The sequence below is a fragment of the Chiloscyllium plagiosum genome, unplaced genomic scaffold, assembly GCF_037043375.1.
Source record: "Chiloscyllium plagiosum isolate Xiang-an unplaced genomic scaffold, Cpla_swu_hap1 HiC_scaffold_2, whole genome shotgun sequence".
Classification (NCBI taxonomy): Eukaryota; Metazoa; Chordata; class Chondrichthyes; order Orectolobiformes; family Hemiscylliidae; genus Chiloscyllium; species Chiloscyllium plagiosum.
This window is the reverse complement of record NW_028270140.1, coordinates 145,423,638-145,444,058: the sequence shown is the minus strand read 5'-3', so window position 1 is coordinate 145,444,058 and position 20,421 is coordinate 145,423,638. Positions and strand designations below refer to the sequence as shown.

Below are 20,421 nucleotides of genomic sequence, written 5' to 3'. Positions count from 1 at the left end.
ACCACGCAGACATGGGGAGAATGTGCAAACTCTGTACAGTTGCCCGAGGGTGGAATTGAACCTTAGTCTCCAGTGCTGTGAGGCATCAATGCTAACCACTGAGTAATTCAGACATCGTCAGTGTTCCTGCTTCTAAACCTATTTTCAGAAACTGTAAGCCATTGTTTAATTTCCAGCTTTCTTGCTAGAATACAGATGTTTTCTATCAGCATGGGAATATCTGTTAACCATGGTTCTAACAGGAAGCCAGTTTCTGCAGGTTGGTATTGGAAGCTACAGAGCTCTCAGAACACCTCAATGAAACTGAGCAGGAGGGGACATAATCTCCAACCTGCAAAACATCTTCTGCAGAACAGGGCTGGTAACACAAACAATGCCACCTTTGTCCTCAGCTCGAATTCCATGCTGGGGAGTCAGTTCCTGCCTTGGCACGTTGCCTGATACCTTTCACCTCCACAAAACTGCGGTTTCTCTGTGGGCTGCTTTGCTCAGCTCCACATCCATCATGTCAACCTTCGGCAAAGCCTGTCTGAGTTGTGGCTCCGGCTCTGCCCTGTCAAATTGGCTGCCTGTTCTGCACAAAGCTTGCCGTCAATCGCTGTGCTTTTATTCGGGACGCTCGGATTTCAACCTCCCTCCCCCCCCCCCCCCCCCCCCCCCCACCACCACCACCATTACGGTACAGCCCTAGCTGCCTGATATTGAGAAAGAGTTTACAGACCTTTCCAAGTGTTCAATCTAATATTGGAGGGATCCTTTCCACTGCGCTCACCATGGGCAAAGTGGTACATAGTTATGTCAATTCCTTCAGGCAGTGCACTGGGGCACAGGGTCGCAGGAAGGGCAATAGTCTAGTGGTATTATCGCTGGGCTCTTAATCGAGAAATCAAGGTGATGGTCTGGTGACCCTGGTTCAAATCCCATTATGGCAGACGGTCAAATTTGTATTCAATAGAAATCTGGATTTAAGAGTCTCGTGCTAGCCAATGAATCCATTGTCAATTGTTGGGGGGAAGTCCCATCTGATTCACTAACGCCCTTCAGGGAAGGACATCCTTACCTGGTCTGGACTACATGTGACTCCAGACCCACAACAATGTGGTTGACTCTTAACTCCCCCTTCTGGGCAATTAGGGATAGGCAATAAATGCTGACCGAGTCAGCGGTGCCCTCATTCCGTGAATGAATAAGAAAAATTGAGGGTGGTAAGTTTTCAAAACCAAACAATATCAGAAGTGCATAGGGTCCCATTTTGGATGATGGGCCTGTGACTTCAGCCCGATACTAAGGGGGGGTCAAGAAAACTGGTCAGAAAAAAATGTTGTAAGTACATTACAGCTATCTTAAACTCGTGCATCCAAAATTTGTTCCCACTGTGACCCCATTTTCAACCTTTGAAAGCTATTGCAACTTTCTGGTGGCACGTATGAAAGGGGAGGGGTAAGACAGGAGGGGTGTGGAAGGGAGAGCTCGAGGAGCAAACATGGCTGTCTCAGAACTCTCATCTTCAAAATTCCCACAGTTGGGATCCCTTCCCACACTTGGGATCCCTTCCACCCACTTTGGGAAGCCCTGTCCTTGACTCTAAGCTCTGGAATGTCCTCTCTAAATATCTCCGGGGTGTCTGTCTCTCCATCTCCTTTGTAAAATGCACTCCTTAAAGCCTGCCTTTTTGACTAATGTTTCCCCATCCATGGTGGTTTGTATTGGTTTGTATTTTTATTTTGTAGTCTAGACCGTTTTGTGGTGTTTTACTGCATTCAAGGTGCTACGTAAATGCAGGAGTGGGTAATGACGATAGACTTCATCTGTGGTCTACAGCCTAATGGGTAGATCCATTTACTCAGCAGGAACGTGTTGAGGCTAGGCAGGAGTATGAATTTGAGGTCAAAATCAGATCCACCACTATCTTATCAAATACCAGGGCAGGTTTGAGGGGTATATGTGGATGTACAGCAGCCACACCCCAGTTCTATACTGGGAGTAAAAACCAAAAGAATTGGGGATGCTGGAAATCAGAAACAAGAACAGCAATTGCTGGAAAAGCTCAGCAGGTCTGACAGCATCTGTGGAGAGAAACCAGAGTTCTGAGGAAGGGTCACCGGATCCAAAACGTTAACTGATTTCTCTCCACAGATGCTGCCAGACCTGCTGAGCGTTTCCAGCATTTTCAGGTTTTCCCTACATTGGAAGTTTCAGTCGAGATTATGTGCTCAAGTTTCAGAATTGAGGTTTGAAACATTATCACAAAAGTAGACCACTCAGCCCATTGAGTCAGCACTGCCATTGAGTGGGATCATGGCATACCTGATAATCCTCAATTGCATTTTTCTGCTTGAGTCCTTTACTGATTCAAAATCTGTCTATCTCAGCTTTGGATATACCTAATGACCCAGCCTCGACAGCCCTCTGTGGTAACGATTTGTATAACGAGGGTGTTAAGTGAGTAGAACATAAGAACTAGGAGCAGGAGTAGGCCATTCGGCCCATCTCGCCTGCTCTGCCATTCAATAAGATCGTGGCCAGTTTTTTTTTTTCTATTGTTTTTTCACCCTGTTTATGGCCAATTTGGCCAGATAATCTTTTCATGGACTCAGCTCCACTTACTCGCGTTTTCACCATATCCCTTAATTCCTTTTTTTTTAAAAGTATCTACCTTAGCTTTAAAAGCGATTACTGAAGTTGCGTCAACTATTTCCCTGGGCAAGGAATTCCATCGATTAACAACCCTCTGGGTGAAGAAGGTCCCTCTCAGTTCAGTTCTAAACCTGCTTCTTGAGGCCATGCCATCTTGTCCTAGTCCCACCTACCAATGGAAACATCCTCTCTATTCCTATTTTATCGATCCCCTTCTTAATTTTATATGTTTCTATAAGATACCCCCTCATTCTTCGAAATTCCAATGAATATAATCTCAATCTACTCAGTCTCTCCTCATACGCCAACCCCTTCAACTCTGGCATAAACCAGGTGAAACTCCTCCGCACCCCCTCCAGTGCCAGTACATACTTTCTGAAGTAAGGAGACCAAACCTGCACACAGTAGGATTTAAGTATCGTGTTCCTGGGGCGGGAGGTTTGTGGGTTTGGCTGGAACCTTGAGAGTCACCTCGGACAATTAAGTAGTAACCAGAGCAGGAAAGGTGGTCCGTACAGATAACACTTGTCTCCCTGCAGGTGCTGCAAGACATCAATGCTTCTGAAGGTCAGGTCGTTGCCCTGGAATGCCGAGTTAAAGGCACACCTCCTGTCAAAGTGCACTGGCTGAGACAAGGAACAGAGATCGAAGATTCTCCAGACTTCCGAATCCTTCAAAAAAGTAATGAACACCTCGCGGATTCCACTCGGTTCTGGCAGTATCATTTGGCGCAGTATTTCTGAAGATTTTATGTAGAAGTCAGGTTTCCACAATCTCTGATGCTAGCTTTAAAACTATTCTCTTAGAACCGAATCGATCACAGCCCCAAGTCAAGTATGTTACTGTGGCAGGTTTTCGTTTACTGCACGATCTTGTTTTGCAGGATTTTGGGAGGAAGTGCAAAAACTTATAGGTTTTGCTCAACACAAGGATACCAACAGGAGCATTTTCAACCCTGTCCTTTTTTAAACCTTTCCCAAGAAACTGACTCTTGTACATTAGTTTCATGAGCATTGTGTTTCTTTTCTAAGTCATGTTCAGTTAAGGTTGCTTTAACTGCATAGAAAACAGGAGCAGGATCAGGCCAATCGGCCCATTGAGCCTGCTGGTGCTGTTCCGATATGGTCATGGTCAATCAAACCTAATGAGCTAGACATGACCTGAGGATGCGCCTCAATGCACAGCAAAGTGTTCTTCAGATTGAATGTGTTTGCTGTCCTAAATATAATAAATATTTTTTAATATTTCTAAATGCCCAATCATTGAGAAAGAAAGACATTCTAAAAAGAAATTTGAGATGCTCCAGTTCATGAGTGGTACAGTGGTTGGCTGAGCTAACTGCTACCTTGCAGCACCAGAGACCTGGGTTCGATTCCAGTCTGTGTAGAGTTTGCACATTCTCCCCGTGTCTGTGTGGGTTTCCTCCCACAGTCCAACGATGTGCAGGTTAGGTGAATTGGTCATGCTAAATTACCCATAGTGTTCAGGGATGTGTAGGTTAGGTGCATTAGGCAGGGGTAAATGTAGAGTAATAGGGTAGAGGAATGGTTCTGGGTGGGTTTCCCTTCAGAGGGTCGGTGTGGACTTGTTGGGCTGAAGGACCTATTTCCATACTTTAGGGAATCTAATCTCATGATAGATTTTACGTTCCGCAGAATGTGAATGAATTTGAGTGGAAACTTGACAATGCTTCTTGCAATCTCATGCAATTTTGGACATTCTTTCAGTGTGGATTGTGCCCAGAACAGCAGCTCTGTGTTGTAAGAGTTGAACTGGTTCTCTTGGAAGGGACCAGAGCTAATTTGCTGTCTCTGTTTTTCTGTTCCACGGTACCTCTGTCCCGGTGTGATGCTCAGAGCCTCGAACAGCCACCGAGCCTGGTAAGGTCCTGCAATTATCATCAGCCTACATATAGCAGAGTTCCTGAACCTTGGTAGAGTCTGCCTATTGTCTTATGTTCTTTGCGAGCTCGCTCTGTACAGTGTACTTACCCACCATGGACTTCAAGTGTTCAAGAAGGCAGCTCACCATCACCTGCTTAAAGGGTAATTAGGGACAGGGAATAACCATCAGCTGAGTCACCAATGCCCCCGGTCCCTGAATGATTAACCAACAATGACTCAGTTTAGGAAACCTGGTCGGCATGGAGGAGTTGGGCCGAAGGGCCTGTTTCCGTGCTATATGGTTCTGTGACTGTATGGTGTAGCAACACTCAGAGTACTGTTGGATAGAGGATTCCTGGATTTTGACCCAATGACAGTAAAGGAATGGTGATCTGGTCACTAGTCAGGATGGTGTGAGGTCAAAGTGCATGGTCAGGCTAGTTTCATGTTTAATTTTGTTCAATGAAGGCCAGTGACTTTTTAGACTATTCAAGGAGCAGTAAGAATGGACTGCATTGCTGTGCTTTTGTAGTGCTTGAGCATAGACAGTGAGTTTCAAATTAATGTAACAGAAATTGCCAGACAAACTCAGCAGGTCTGGTAGCATCCGTGGAGAGAAAGTAGGGTTACCATTTCAAGCGGCCCTTCATCAGAATTCAGTTTCTGGGTTTGTTTCACATCTCCACGGTTCTGTACTTTATTCAAATTTATGTACTGGCTGACTTAAGAACAAAGAGAATAACAGAAGGAGTAGGCTACTTGATCCCTTAGACCTGCTTGACTATTTCATAAGGTAACCTTTTACAGCAGCTCCACCTTCCTACTCCAGCTCCACAACCTTTGATTGAGTTCACAATTCCAAAGATTTACGACCCTTTCAGAGAGGGCATGCCTCCTCAACCCAATCTAAGATGGCCAACATTTTATCCTGAATCTGTGATCCTTCACTCTCGAGTCCCCAGCCAGCCAGGAAAAGCACCCTCCCAGCGCTTAACCTGTTGAGCCCTCTCTGAGTTCAATATAAGTATCTCCAATTCTCCAAAGATCATAGACCTGATATACCCAATCCCTCCCAAAAAGGCAGTCCTCTGATCCCAGAACTCAACCACACTGCCTTTCGTTTAGTCAACCTGTTGTGGGCTACAATACAGTCAGTTCTGATATAACGTGATCGTTCTGTTCATGTGCGATCTCGTATTATAAGAAAATCACGTGAACGCCGCGCCATTTAAACTAATTGGGCCAGAATCGTGTTATAGCCAATACAGATAAGGAATGTTCACAATCTACAAATAACAGTTTATATTCATCACTGCGCTAAAGTCAATTTGTGTTGAAGGAACGTGTTATAACAGAACAGACTGGATATCAAATTTTACTGTTCAATGTCTTAATTGATCTGTGTCTGATCATGTTAATATGTTGACTGATCTGTGTTAACATTGCTTGATGGATTAAACATGGAAGTAGTCTCTGAGAGCTAAACGACCTGAGAAGCCAGACCTATGAAGATGCCTTGTGATCACTGAAAGCCCTGTAAATAAACCGAGACTTTGCATTAGTACCTCAGCACTGCTCTGAGGTAAATCAAATTTATAAAATATGCAACAAACTGGCGAATACACAATGCATTTGTTCACAACAGTCACCACATCGTTGTAAATCGTTATTGGTACGCCAGATGATATTCAAATTCAACTTTCTTTTATAAAACCTAGTGGGCTTTATCATTGATTGCTGGCTGGGATCCTGTCATGAGTAGAACATTAACGTGCAGAAGTCGCAACTCAAAAACAATTGTCTTGATACTTTCAGAAGAAGAAATCTGCACTCTGGTGATCGCCGAAACCTTTGTGGAAGATGCCGGAACGTTTACTTGCACAGTTACCAACTCCTTTGGCACTGTGTCTTGTAGTGCCCAGCTCACACTCAGATCAGGTGGGTGAAGTTGGTGATGGCTTAGACGGGAGAACAGAATGAGAATCTGACCTAGCCGAGTCATAGAGACCTGACCATGTGTGTGTGGTGCAGACATTGAAGCCACATCATTGAGGGATAGCCCAATTTGAGAGTTCTAATAGGGGGTGGAAAGATAATTATTGTCTTGCATGGAAGGTGGGGTGTAGGGCGGTACCTAGATGAAAAACAAGCCAAGAATCTAAATATTTTTCTGCCTATCTGTGTCTATCCATTTATTTAAAAACAGAAAATGCTGGAGAAATTCAGCAGGTCTGCGGAGAGAGAAATTGAGTTAACGTTTCAATTCCAATATGTCACTTTTTGTCAGTGAAAAGCCATACAACACCAGGTTATAGTCCAACAGGTTTATTTGGAAGCACGAGCTTTCGGAGCAATGCTCCTTCATCAGGTGGTTGTCTGTTTATCTGCTTATGTATATCGGTGACTGTCAATCTCAATCTAATTACCTGCCTAACTCCTCTATTTATCTATCTCTATTTCACAAGGACATAAGAATGAGGAGCATGATGAGGCCATTCAGCCCCCGTTTATCAAAATGTCTTTGACTTCTCATGTGCAACAGCCTCACCTTCCAATCCACTCAATACTCAGATGCCTGATCCCATACGTGACACTGTGTTAGAAGTGTAAAACATTCTATAAAATATACCCAACTGCTACACAGGCCTGCTTTCAAGGCCTCTGGAGCAGTCACCTCAACCACTAGATACTGCCTGATAATGACCACATATTCTGAGGACATGAATTCGAATCCCCACCATGGCAGATAAAAATCCAGAGTTAAAAAATAAAGCTAGTCTGATGATGACCATGTAACCACTGTCAATTGTTATAAAAATCTATCTGGTTCACTAATGTCCTTTAGGGAGGGAAATTGCCATCCTTACCTGGTTGGGCCGACATGAGACTTCAGACCTACAGCAATGTGGGGTTGACTCTTGGCTGTCCTCTAGGCAATTGAGTCAAAATTTATACAGGAAGCAGACCCTTCGGTCCAACTCATCCATGCTGACCAGATATCCTAAATTGATTTAGTCCCATTTGCCAGCACTTGGCCCATATCCATCAAAGCCCTTCCTATTCATATACCCATCCAGATGCTGTTTAAATGCTGTAATTGTACCAGCCTCCACCACTCCCTCTGGCAGCTCAGTCCTTACATGCACCAGCCTCTGTGTGAAAAGGTTGCCCCTTAGGTCCCTTTTAAATCTTGTCCCCCTCACTCTAAATCTATGCCCTCTAGTTTTGGACTCTCCATCCCAGGGAAAAACACATTGACTCTTCACCCTTTCTATGCCCCTTATAATTTTATAAACCTGGATAAGGTCACCACTCAGCCTCTGATGCTCCAGGGAAAATACCCCCAGTCTGTTCAGCCTCTCCTTATAACTCAAACCCGAGCAACATCATTGTTAATCTTTTATAGAACATAGAAGAATACAGCGCAGTACAGGCCCTTGGGCCCTCGATGTTGCGCCGATCCAAGCCCACCTAAACTACACTAACCCACTATCCTCCATATACCTATCCAATGCCCTCTTAAATGCCCATAAAGAGGGAGAGTCCACCACTGTTACTGGCAGGGCATTCCATGAACTAACGACTCGCTGAGTGAAGAACCTACCCCTAACATCAGTCCTATATCTACCCCCCCTTAATTTAAAGCTATGCCCCCTTGTAATACCCGACTCAATACGCGGGAAAAGGTTCATACTGTCGACCCTATCTAACCCCCTAATCATCTTGTACACCTCAATCAAGTCACCCCTAAACCTTCTTTTCTCTAGTGAAAACAGCCCCAAGTGCCTCAGTCTTTCCTCATACGATTTTCCTTCCATACCAGGCAACATCCTGGTAAACCTCCTCTGCACCCGTTCCAATGCCTCCACATCCTTCCTATAGTATGGCGACCAAAACTGCACACAATATTCCAGATGCGGCCGTACCAGAGTCTTATACAACTGCATCATGACCTCAGGACTCCGGAACTCAATTCCTCTACCAATAAAAGCCAGTACGCCATATGCCTTCCTCACCGCACTATTTACCTGGGTGGCAACTTTCAGAGATCTGTGTACATGGACACCAAGATCCCTCTGCTCATCCACACTACCAAGTATCCGACCATTAGCCCAGTACCCCATCTTTTTGTTATTCTTCCCAAAGTGAATCACCTCGCACTTAGCTACATTGAATTCCATCTGCCACCTTTCTGCCCAGCTCTGCAGCTTCTCTATATCCTGCTGTAACCTGCCACATGCTTCCTCACTGTCAACAACTCCTCCGACTTCCGTATCATCCGCAAACTTGCTCACCCAACCTTCTAACCCCTCTTCCAGGTCATTTATAAAAATGACAAACAGCAATGGTCCCAAAACAGATCCTTGCGGAACACCGCTAGTGACGGCACTCCATGAAGAAACTTTGCCATCAACTACTACCCTCTGTCTTCTTCCATCCAGCCAATTCCTAATCCAAACCTCCAACTCACCCTCAATGCCATATCTCCGTATTTTCTGCAGTAGCCTACCATGGGGAACCTTATCAAACGCCTTACTAAAATCCATATATACCACATCTACCGCTTTCCCCTCATCAACCTCCTTCGTCACCTTTTCAAAGAATTCAATAAGGTTTGTGAGGCACGACTTGCCCTTCACAAAACCATGCTGACTATCCTTGATCACATTATTCCTATCCAGATGTGCATAAATCCTATCCCTTACAATTCTCTCTAAGACTTTGCCCACAACAGAAGTGAGACTCACCGGCCTATAGTTACTAGGGCTATCCCTACTCCCCTTTTTGAACAAGGGAACCACATTTGCTATCCTCCAGTCTTCTGGGACTACTCCTGTAGACAAAGAGGACATAAAAATCAAGGCCAATGGCTCTGCAATCTCCTCCCTTGCTTCCCAGAGAATCCTAGGATAAATGCCATCAGGCCCAGGGGACTTATCTATTTTCACCTTTTTCAGGATTTCCAACACCTCTTCTCTACATACCTCAAAGCCATCCATTCTACTTATTTGTGCCTCAGTATTCTCATCGACAACAATGCCCTGTTCCTGAGTGAATACTGAAGAAAAGTATTCATTCAGTGTCTCCCCAATCTCTTCCGCCTCCACACGCAACTTCCCCCTACTATCCTTGACTGGACCTATTCCTACCCTAGTCATTCTTTTATTCCTAACATACCTATAGAAAGCCTTAGGGTTTTCCCTAATCCTATCTACTAAGGACCTTTCATGTCCCCTCCTTGCTGCTTTTAGCTCTCTCTTCAGGTCCTTCCTGGCTACCCTATAACTCTCAATCGCCCCAATTGAACCTTCACGTCTCATCTTGAGATAGGCCGCCCTCTTCCATTTAACAAGGGATTCCAATTCCTTATTAAACCACGGCTCCCTCGCACGACCCTTTCCTTCCTGCCTGACAGGTACATAATTATCAAGGACACTCAATAGTTGCCCCTTGAACAAGTTCCACATATCATTTACACTCTTGCCTTGGAGTCTACTTTTCCAAGCCACACATCCTAAGTCATGCCTCACCGCATCATAATTTCCCTTACCCCAGCTATAATTCTTGCCCTGCAGTACACACTTATCCCTCTCCATCACGAGTGTAAAAATCACCGAATTATGGTCACTATCCCCAAAGTGCTCACCTACCTCTAATTCTAACACCTGGCCTGGTTCGTTACCCAGAACCAAATCCAGTATGGCCTCACCTCTTGTTGGCCTGTCTACATATTGTGTCAGGAAACTCTCCTGCACACATTGAACAAACACTGACCCATCTAACGAACTTGAGCTATAGCTTTCCCAATCAATATCAGGAAAGTTAAAGTCCCCCATAACAACCACCTTATTACTGTCACTCATCTCCTGAATCACCTTCCCTATCCTTTCTTCAATGATTCTAGGACTATTAGGAGGCCTGTAAAAGACTCCTAACAGGGTGACCTCACCTTTCCTATTCCTAACCTCAGCCCAAACTACCTCAGATGGCAAGTCCTCATCCATCGTCCTTTCCACCGCTGTAATACTATCTTTGACAAGCAATGCCACACCTCCCCCTCTTTTACCCCCACCTCTGACCCTACTAAAACATTTAAATCCCGGAACCTGCAACAGCCAATCCTGTCCCTGTTCTAGCCATGTCTCCGTAATAGCCACAACATCGAAGTCCCAGGTACCAACCAACGCTGCAAGTTCACCTACCTTATTTCGTATACTTCTTGCATTGAAGTATACACACTTCAAGCCACTTCCCTGTTTACAGGCACCCTCCTTGGAAATTGATGCCATGTTCCTCACCTCCCTACACTCCAGGCCCTGCACCCTGAAGCTACAATCTAGGTTCCCATGCCCCTGCCGAGTTAGTTTAAACCCCCCCCAAGAGCACTAGCAAACCTCCCCCCAAGGATACTGGTTCCCCTCAGGTTCAGGTGTAGACCATCCTGTTTATAGAGGTCCCACCGTCCCCAGAAAGAACCCCAGTTATCCAAAAACTGGAACCCCTCCCTCCTGCACCATCCCTGAAGCCACGCATTTAATTGTTCTCTCTCCCTATTCCTCGAATCTCTATCACGTGGCACGGGTAACAAACCAGAGACAACAACTCTGTTTGTTCTAACTCCAAGCTTCCAACCTAGCTCCCTGAAAGCCTGTCTAACATCCTCAGCACTCCTCCTACCTATGTCGTTGGTGCCAAAGTGGACCACGACTTCGGGTTGCTCCCCCTCCCCCTCCAGGACCCGGAAAACACGATCAGAGACATCACGTACCCTTGCACCTGGGAGGCAACATACCAAACGTGAGTCTCTCTCGTTCCCACAAAACCGCCTATCTGTGCCACGAACTATCGAGTCCCCAATTACTACTGCTCTGCTCTTCTTCACCCTTCCCTTCTGAGTAACGGGGACAGGCTCCGTGCCAGAGGCCTGAGCCCCATTACTTACCCCTGGTAAGTCATCCCCCCCACAAGTATCCAAAACGGTATACTTGTTCTTGAGGGGAATGGCCGCAGGAGGTCCCTGCACTGGCTGCTTCCTCCCAGTCCCCCTCACTGTCACCCATCTATCTGCCATCTTTGGAGTTACTACTTCCCTATAACTCTGATCTATGACCCCCTCTGCCTCCCGAATGATCCGAAGTTCATCCAACTCCAGCTCCAGTTCCCTAACACGGTCTTGGAGGAGCTGGAGATGGGTGCACTTCCTGCAAGTGTAATCGGCAGGGACGTCGATGGCATCCCTCACCTCATACATGTTGCAGGAGGAACATTGCACTGCCTTCACTGCCATCCCTCTAAAGCTAACTGTTTAAACAAAAACTGTGTCTAAATAATACAAGCAAAATTCAGCACTTACCTGCTTGCCACAACAGATGTTATTATTAACATCTGAACCCTTTCAAGTTTCACAACATCTTTCCTTTGGCAGGGAGATCAGAATTGAATGCACTATTCCAAAAGTGGCCTAGCCAACGTCCTGTACAGCTGCAACGTGACATCCAAGTTCCTACACTCAATGCACTTCACTATCCTGCCCACTTGCGACTCCACTTTCAAGGAACTATGTATCTGCACCCTTAGGTCCCTTTGTTCAGCTCCCCAGGGCCCTACTATTAAGTGTATAAGTCCTACTCTGAAAGTGGAGTCTTTCCAAAATGCAGCACCTCATATTTATCTAAATTCAACTCCATCTGCCACTCCTCAGCCCATTGGCCCATCTGATCGAGTTCCTGTTACACTCTGAGATAATCTTCTTCACTGTCCACCACACTACCTATTTTGGTGATGGACAATAAATGCTGGCCTAGCCAGTGATGCCTCCATTCTATTGATGAATTTTTAAACAAGCTGACAGATTGTAGGGATGTAACAAGTGGAACTCACTTTGAGTGACAAAATAGTCACAAATACTGATGGCAACACCTCATTCTGAGAACCTCTGAATGGTTTGGTTCATATCTTCTCCAAATAACAGGCCCAACAAACAAATACCTACTGTACATATGCAGCTAATAAAGCCCCTGTTTGAGCTTGATCTAACCGAACTTAGAATCATAGAATCCATACCGTGTGATAGCGGGCCATTCGGTCCATCTGGTCCACACTGACCCTCCTAAGAGCATCCCACCTCTCTACTCTATCCCTGTAACCTTGCATTTCCCACGGCTAATCTACCTAACCTACACATTCCTGGAGACTATGGGCAATTTAGCATGGCCAATCCACATGACTGCACATCTTTTGGACTGTGGGAGGAAACCCACGCAGATATGAGGAGAATGTGGAAACTCCACATATACAGTCTCCCGAGGGTGGAATTAAACCCGGGTCCCTGGCGCTGTGAGGTAGCGAACCACTAACCCTCATGCGACACAGATTTTACGCCATCTTGGTGCTTGTGAGTGTTGTTTTGGGGATGGTTAGATTAGATTCCCTACAGTCTGGATACAGGCCCTTCAGCCCAACCAGTCCACACTGACCCTCCGAAGAGTAACCCACCCAGACCCATTCCCCTCTGACTAATGCACCTAACACTAGAAGCAATTGAGCACAGCCAATCCACCTGGCCTGCACACTGTGGGAGAAAACCGGAGCACCCGGAGGAAACCCACGCAGACACGGGGAGAATGTGCAAACTCCACACAGTCGCCCGAGGCTGGAATCGAACCTGGGACCCTGGTGCTGTGAGGCAGCAGTGCTAACCACTGAGCCACCGTGCCGTGTGGAGGAATTGTTGAGTTCTTCCAGAGACAGCGAGATGACTGTCATGCCTTTGAGGAAAAGAATGGGAAAAGGAGGCTGGCATTCCTTCAGCCAGTGCTCGGTGCACCTGGTTGTGGCCAAGAGATCATGTGATATCTGAAGGCCACCTCACAGCTGGCCCAATCGGAAATAAGATTCAGGTTAGGTGTGGCTGGGATTTCCTCCTCATCCTTTCTTTTGCCCCTTTTCCTGCATAAACAGCACCACACTCTCCAAAATCCAAATTTCTGTGTGAGAGAACGTTGGGCGATATGCCTCGTGGCTTAAATATTTCTGATCACTGAGGAGCCCTTAGTTACACAACAGCCTGCAGTGGCCACGTCTTGTTCTTCCACTCCTGCTGATCACAGATCAATTCCGGAGAGATTTCCATTCAGGTGGAAAAGAGAACACAGTTGGGTAAGCAATCTCCAATATTGACCCAAATTTTCCGATGGCCAGATAGTCTCTCCTCTGGAATCCCACCTGCAGCTGACTCCGTGGAAATTCCCAGGAAATTACGTTTTACAATAAGACAGGAAGAAATAGAAGCAAGAGTCGGCCATTCAGCCCCTTGAACCTGCACCGCTATTCAATATTCCCCTGTGCCTGGAATTCCTCTAAGGTGAGAGAATTTGGACAGTAGCCAGGAAAAGCCTGCTTCCAAAGGCACCCTCTAACTGAGGAACGGGCATATGCAATTTAGCCGTAAACCTGACTCTCAGTCAAGTGAAGCGATAGACTCACTGTCCTGTGTTGTGGAAATCTGGAATTCTGTCCCACCACCCCTCGAGAACAAAAGCTGTTGAGTTTGGGAATCAGTTGTAGATTTCCCAACTGTGACCGAGAGATTTGTCCACTGTGTGATGTGGAACCCAGGCTGGGTAAACAGGGTTAAGGTACAGATCAGACGAGGTCTCATTCATAGTGGAGAACAGGATTGGTTAGGAGTGGGGGTGGGGGGTGGGGGTGTTCACGTGACCAATTCCTCAGCCTCTCTTTGTCTGATACTGTGTCTGTCAAAAAAAAAACCCAGACCTCAACTTAAAACCCAGACAGATTCAAAGTGGGACCTCAAACCTAAAGTGCGTTGTCAAACTGGAGATATGTCCCCTTGTACGTTGATACAACCTTCAATTATCTAGGGGCAAAGTCTTGAAAGGAATCTGGATTTTGCATTTTAATCAACCATCTACCTCCTAACTGATTAAAGGAATCAACAAGGATAAGGCTAGTTTTAAAGTTTTTAACTTTTTGCTTATAAATGAGTGCAGCATGGTGCCTCAGTATTTAGCATCACTGCCTCACAGCGTTAGGGATCCGGGGTCAATTCACATTCTCCCCGTGTCTGCGTGGGTTTCCTCCAGGTGCTCCAGTTTCCTCCCACAGTCCAAAGATGTGCAGGTTAGGTGACCTGGCCACGGTAAATTGCCCATAGTGTTCAGGGATGCGTAGGTTAGGTGTGTTAGTCAGGGGTAAATATAAGGTAGGGGGAATGGGTCTGGTGGCTCTTCGGAGGGTTGGTGTGGACCTCTTGGGCCAAAGGGCCTGTTTCCAAACTGCAGGGATTCTAATGTAAAAACAGGCCTGAGGAAGCAGCTGAGCAATTTCAAATAAACCCGTTGGATTATAACCTGATGTTGTTTGATTTTTGAGCTTGTCTACCCCAGTCCAACTCCAACATCTCCACATCATATACAAACTAAGGCAGATAACTGTTCAAGCGATCTAGTGTTGCTGGAACTTTCTCTTACTGTACGGGACAGCGGGGTAGAAATACAGAAGAATTTTCGAGTTACATTGTGAGATGCCAAATAAAACTCTTTGAACTATCACTCAGGTAGAAACTACATTCTTTTTAGTATCCGTGAGGAGGAGTAATTGGTACTGGAAAGTATTTCCCTTAGGCCTAATGCCCCCCCCCATTTCAATGGGAAATCACTGACAGAATATACAGAAAGAGGAGGTTTGTCTGCAGGAGCAGTGAACACCTGTGATGGTAAACTGAAATATTTCTGCTGGCACGTGGCCCATGCAACATGCCTGTGTGGGAATCCAGGTGTCCTTATGACAATGGAATATGGTCTGTGTCTGGCTGCTCTGGAGCAGCAGGTGACGTTACTGCTGTCAGGTGAACACACAAAGCAGCCCACTTGATCAAATACCTTCACCCCTCTGTCACTAACACACCCTGGCTGTGTGTGTACCATGCATCGCAACACCTCGCGGAAGGTCCTATACCTGAACTTCACAAATCTGTGACCACTGACCACCTCAAAGGGCAGGGGATGCAGATACACAGGAACACCACCCCATGCAAGTTCCCCTCCACTTGCCGTCCTGACTTAGAAATATATCGCCGTTCCTTCACTGTCGCTGGATCAAAATTTCTTTTTTGAATTCATTCGTGGGATGTCTCTAGCATGGGCAGAATTTGTTGCCCATCTTTCATTGCCCTTGAACTGAGTGTGGCTTGCTGGGCTCTTCCAAAAGACATTGGTTAACAAATGTGATTTTACAACATCGTGACAATTTGAATTCCAAATTTTACGAATTGAATTCAGACCTCACATAGCTGCCCAGATGGGATTCGAACCCACTTCGCAGGAAAGTTACCTGGGCTTCCGGATTAATGTTTGAGTGACAATGTCACTATGCTAGCACCTTCTCTCAAAAATCATGGAATTTCCTTTCTGACAACACTCCGAGTTTTCCGACACTATGAGTGGTTTGAGAAGGTTGATCACCAGCACCTCCTCCAGGACAGTTAGAGAATGGCATAACAAACAGGAGCTTGGTACCCTTCGGTTTCTAGGGAGGCCTGTAACTGGAATCCACACTTCAGGCTGCCACATCTACGTTAGCTCTTGACAAGAGAAACTCCAATAATCCCACTCTCCCCTCCTTCTCCCCACATTCCCGTCAATCCTTTTTCTTCAGATAATTATCTGATTCCTGTCCAAAGCCGTGATTGGAGCTGTCCTCCCTCATCCCACGTTCTCAGGCAGTGCGCTTGTCAACATTAACCACAGATTTCCAACGTATAAACATTTTACCTCATGTCACCTTTGCTTCCTTTGGCAATCTCTTTAAATCTGTGTGTTCTTCTGCTTCTGGGTCCTTCCACAAAATGGGAACAGTTTCACCATATCCCAGATCCAACCCTCCAACTCGGCACTGCCCTCTTGAATTGTCCTACCTGTCCGTCTTCCTTCACATCTATCCACTCCACCCTCTGCCCTGACCTATCAATTTCACCCACACCCACCTTCATCGACTGATTGCATTTCCAGCTATCTTCCCCCTAGCTCCACCCCTCTCCTATTTATCTCTCCGCTCCCTTGGGGCCCCACCCCCACTTCCTGACAAAGGCTCTTCAGATGCTGCCTGACCTGCTGTGCTTTTCCAGCACCACAGTCTCGACTACAGTTGAGAGCCCATTATGGTGTCAGAGTGGGTAGGTCCCTACACATCTCTCCTCCCCGCATTACTCAGGGCCGAGGGTTATAGCGTCCTCACCTGGCACCCTCTCAGCTGTTCCTGCCACCTCCACCATCTCCACAGAAAGCTAGCGTGAAATTCCACCCAATCAATTCAACTTCACAACTTCTACAACTTGCATTGGCCAGGATTCGAACTCTTGATTGGAAACAAAGAACTGTGGAGATCAGAAACAAAAGCAGAAATTCCTGGAGAAACTTGGGCAGCATCTGCGGAGAGAGAGAGGTCAGAGTTAACGTTTCAGGTTCGTTGCCTCTTCATCAGGACTGAAGGTGCTGCCTGAGTTTCGCCAGCAATTTTGCTTTTTGTTTTGAACTCCCGAGGAGAGGTTGCTAACATGAGAAGTTTCAACTCTGTTTCTGTTCTGACAGATGCTGCCTGACCTGCTGAATGTTTCCAGCAGTCTGTGCTTTTATAGCCAATGGGTGTGAGGCTGGAAGAGTACGGCAGGTCAGAGCATCCGAGGAGCAGGAAAGTCGGGCCGAAACGTTGACTCTCCTGCTCCTCAGATGCTGTCTGACCTGCCGTGCTTTTCCAGCCTCACATCCATTGACTCTGAAATCCAGTATCTGCAGTCCTTCCAGTCTCCTAGTCTATGCTTTTATCTCGGGTTTCCAGCATCTGCAGTCTTTTCTGTTTTGAACCTGTGAACTCTGGGTTGCTAGTCCATCAGTACAAACACTGAGCAAAGAGCACGTTGATTTACTGAACTACTGTAAGTCCAACTCTCTCTCTTTCTCTGCAGGAGATGAAGGTGTTCCAAATAATGGGAATGGTTTAGTGGATAATCTTATGCCACTGCCTCAGAATGAAATCAGTTCATTGGAATTGCCTCCTAAGAGGACTGTTGACCCAGTCCAGGTGAAGCGCCTTGAGACCAAGCCCAATTTAGCCGCCTTCGAACTGCAGCTCAGTCCTGCCGAGAAGTTACCCAATGGTAGTTCTGCGAGCCAAGAGATCAATGGACCAAGCCAAAGGCAATGCCCACAACCTGCAGCCGCACCGCCATCCCCGGCAAAGGAACCACCGCCTGTAGCTGCCAAACCCAGGCTGTAAGTACAGCAGATTACTCAATCTCATCTCAGCCCTCCTTAGTTTTCAACAGAGGGTCTTCGGTTCGGCGCTATCAGGGGAAAAGTTTGCTTCAGTCATGTTTTAATGTAAAAGCACATTTGGAGCACGGAGCACAACACAGGTTTGACAGACTGATATCCATATGTTGAATTGCAAAAGACTTTCAGATACTTACAAGGGTTTTATGGCCAGTTTATAATTTAGCACGTTCTCATCCTTCTCTTCTGAACACTTTCTGATTTGATTTGATTTATTATTGTCACGTACTTAGGTACAGTGAAAAGTTTTGTTTTGCTTGTAGTACAGATGGATCATTCCACACAGAGCGCATGAGGGTAATAGAACAGAGCAAGGAATACAATGTTATAGCTGCAGAGAAGGTGCACAAAGGGCGAGATCAACATTAAGTTTAACATTCGAGAGAGCTATTCAGCAATCTAATAACAGCGGGGAAGAAGCTGATCTTGAATGTTTTGGGACATGTGTTTAAGCTTCTGTATCTTCTGCCTGGCAGAAGAGGTTGGAAGAGATTATAACCAGTGTGGGAGGGTTTATTGATGAAGTTGGCTACCTTCCCAAGGCATGAGAAAGAGAGTTGGAGTCAGTTGATGGAAGGTTGGTTTGCGTGATGGTCTGGGCTGTGTCCACTACTCTCTGTAGTTTCTAACAGTCCTGGGCAGAGCAGTTGCCATACCAAGCCGAGATGCATCCGGACAGACTGCCTTGTGTGGTGCATCTAGTAAGAGTCATTGTGGACATTCTGAATTTCCTTAGCCTCCTGAGGAAGTAGAGGCATTATTGTGTTTTCTTGGCAGCATCTGAAGAGCCTTTGTCAACGTGGGTGGACCAGGACAGATTGTTGGTGACCATTACCCCCAGGAACTTGACACGGTCAACCATCGCCACCTCAGCACTATTGATACAGACAGTGGCGTGGCCTCCACTCTGCTTCCTGAAGTCAATAAGAAGCTCTTCAGTTTTGCTGTCTTTGAGGGAGAGATTGTTACCTTTACACTACACCACCAAGCACTCCATCTCTTCCCTGTATTCTGTCTCGTCGTTGTTTGAGATCCAGCCTCCAACAGTGGTGTCTTCAATTAACCTGTAGATGGAGTTAGGACGAAAGTTGGCCACACAGTCATGAGTGTACAGGGAGGACAGTAAGGGGCTGAGTACACAGCCTTGTGGGGGAGTGCCCTGCATTGAGGGTTTTGGGAGGGATGGTGTTGTTGCCTGTCCTCACTGCTTGCAGTCTGTGGGTCAGGAAATCAATGATCCAGTGGCAGAGGGCAGAGTAGAGACCTGGGACTTGGAGTTTGGAGATTAGTTTGGTTGGGTTTTATAGTGTTGAAGGTGGAGCTGTGCATAGATCAAGAATTTGTTTCCATTTGTTGGACAGATCAAAAGATGAGGCCATGAATACAAAATAATGACGAGTAAATCCAAGAGGGAATTCTGCAGAAACTTCTATGCCCAGAGAGTGATGAGAATGTGGAATGCGGTAGCATGAACATCAATTGAGACTAATAACAAATCTAGGTGCCTTTAAGAGGGAAGTAGATGTGTGTGTGAGAGAGAGAGAGAGAGAGAGATAGCAGATGATGCCAATGGGAGGAGATGGGACTTGAGCACAGGTTAAACTCTGACCTGGAGCAGATGGGTCAGCTGAGCTGTTGATTCTATGCTTGCAATCTTCAGTCTTGAGGCTGGACTGGGAGAAGATTTGGGAATAAGAACATTGGGTCATCTTGCCAAAGTATTCCCACCTTTCTGCAATCATACCAGGTCAATACAGCAGTGGCTATCCCTCCACTGGGAACAGGTAGACAATTAGGCCCAATGAGATGATGGCAAAGAGTTCATTAAATAAGTTACACCATTAATGTGTAAGATTAAGTGACTAAATCGAGGTTAAGATTAACTTGAAACACCAGAGATGGTTCCTTTAGGCTTCTTTGGTCTGTCAGATTTACTGTAGGTCATCCCATTGGTGTCTGGCTGTAGCAGACTGTTGACTTATAGGACAATGTCTTGTTCTATGGTGTACATTTGGGCTGTCATTTTGTTTCAACATGTAGGATGTTTGCACATGCCACCAGGAAAGGGCTGAAGGGTTTGTTCAGCTCAACACCGATAAAGCCAAGTTAATTAGCGTAGCATTTCAATCATTTTATTAATCCTGTCCCATCAACATGATCTAGTTCATTAATTGTTCTACATGAATTACCTGCGTGTTCAGCTAACAACTTGAGCCACTCCCCCGCTCTAAAATAGTTGCGGTGGAAGGCATTTGTTCAAACTGAAGTGATTGGTATGTTCATTTGGCAGGATAGCAGAAAGCTGCATTGAGTGACTGAATTCATATGTGAGGATGGGTGTGCATGTGTGCTCACGCTTAAATGTGACCGTCTGTGTGGGTGCGTGCAAGTCTGTGTGTGTTCCTGCACCAGTCACTGTATATGTCTCTGTACATTCCCCTCCCACAGAGATACAGTATACTGGACACCTGTCGTAGCATACAAACACTTAATGTTTCCTCTACTTCAAAGGATGTTTAGCCCATTTAAAACAAATAATTTTAAAGGTG

The 20,421-nt window shown here is 46.0% G+C and overlaps 1 protein-coding gene across 3 annotated transcripts in view; it reads left to right on the top strand.

Moving 5' to 3' along the window:
* palld (palladin, cytoskeletal associated protein) overlaps positions 1–20,421 on the top strand; it is a 570,384-nt gene that overhangs the window by 350,128 nt on the left and 199,835 nt on the right. For all 3 annotated transcript variants that reach the window (XM_087974116.1, XM_087974108.1, XM_087974125.1), the window contains 4 exons: positions 3,177–3,318; positions 4,494–4,517; positions 6,336–6,458; positions 17,506–17,812. In XM_087974116.1, coding sequence (XP_087830242.1) covers positions 3,177–3,318; positions 4,494–4,517; positions 6,336–6,458; positions 17,506–17,812 — 596 coding nt within the window. The remainder of the gene's footprint in view (positions 1–3,176; positions 3,319–4,493; positions 4,518–6,335; positions 6,459–17,505; positions 17,813–20,421) is intronic.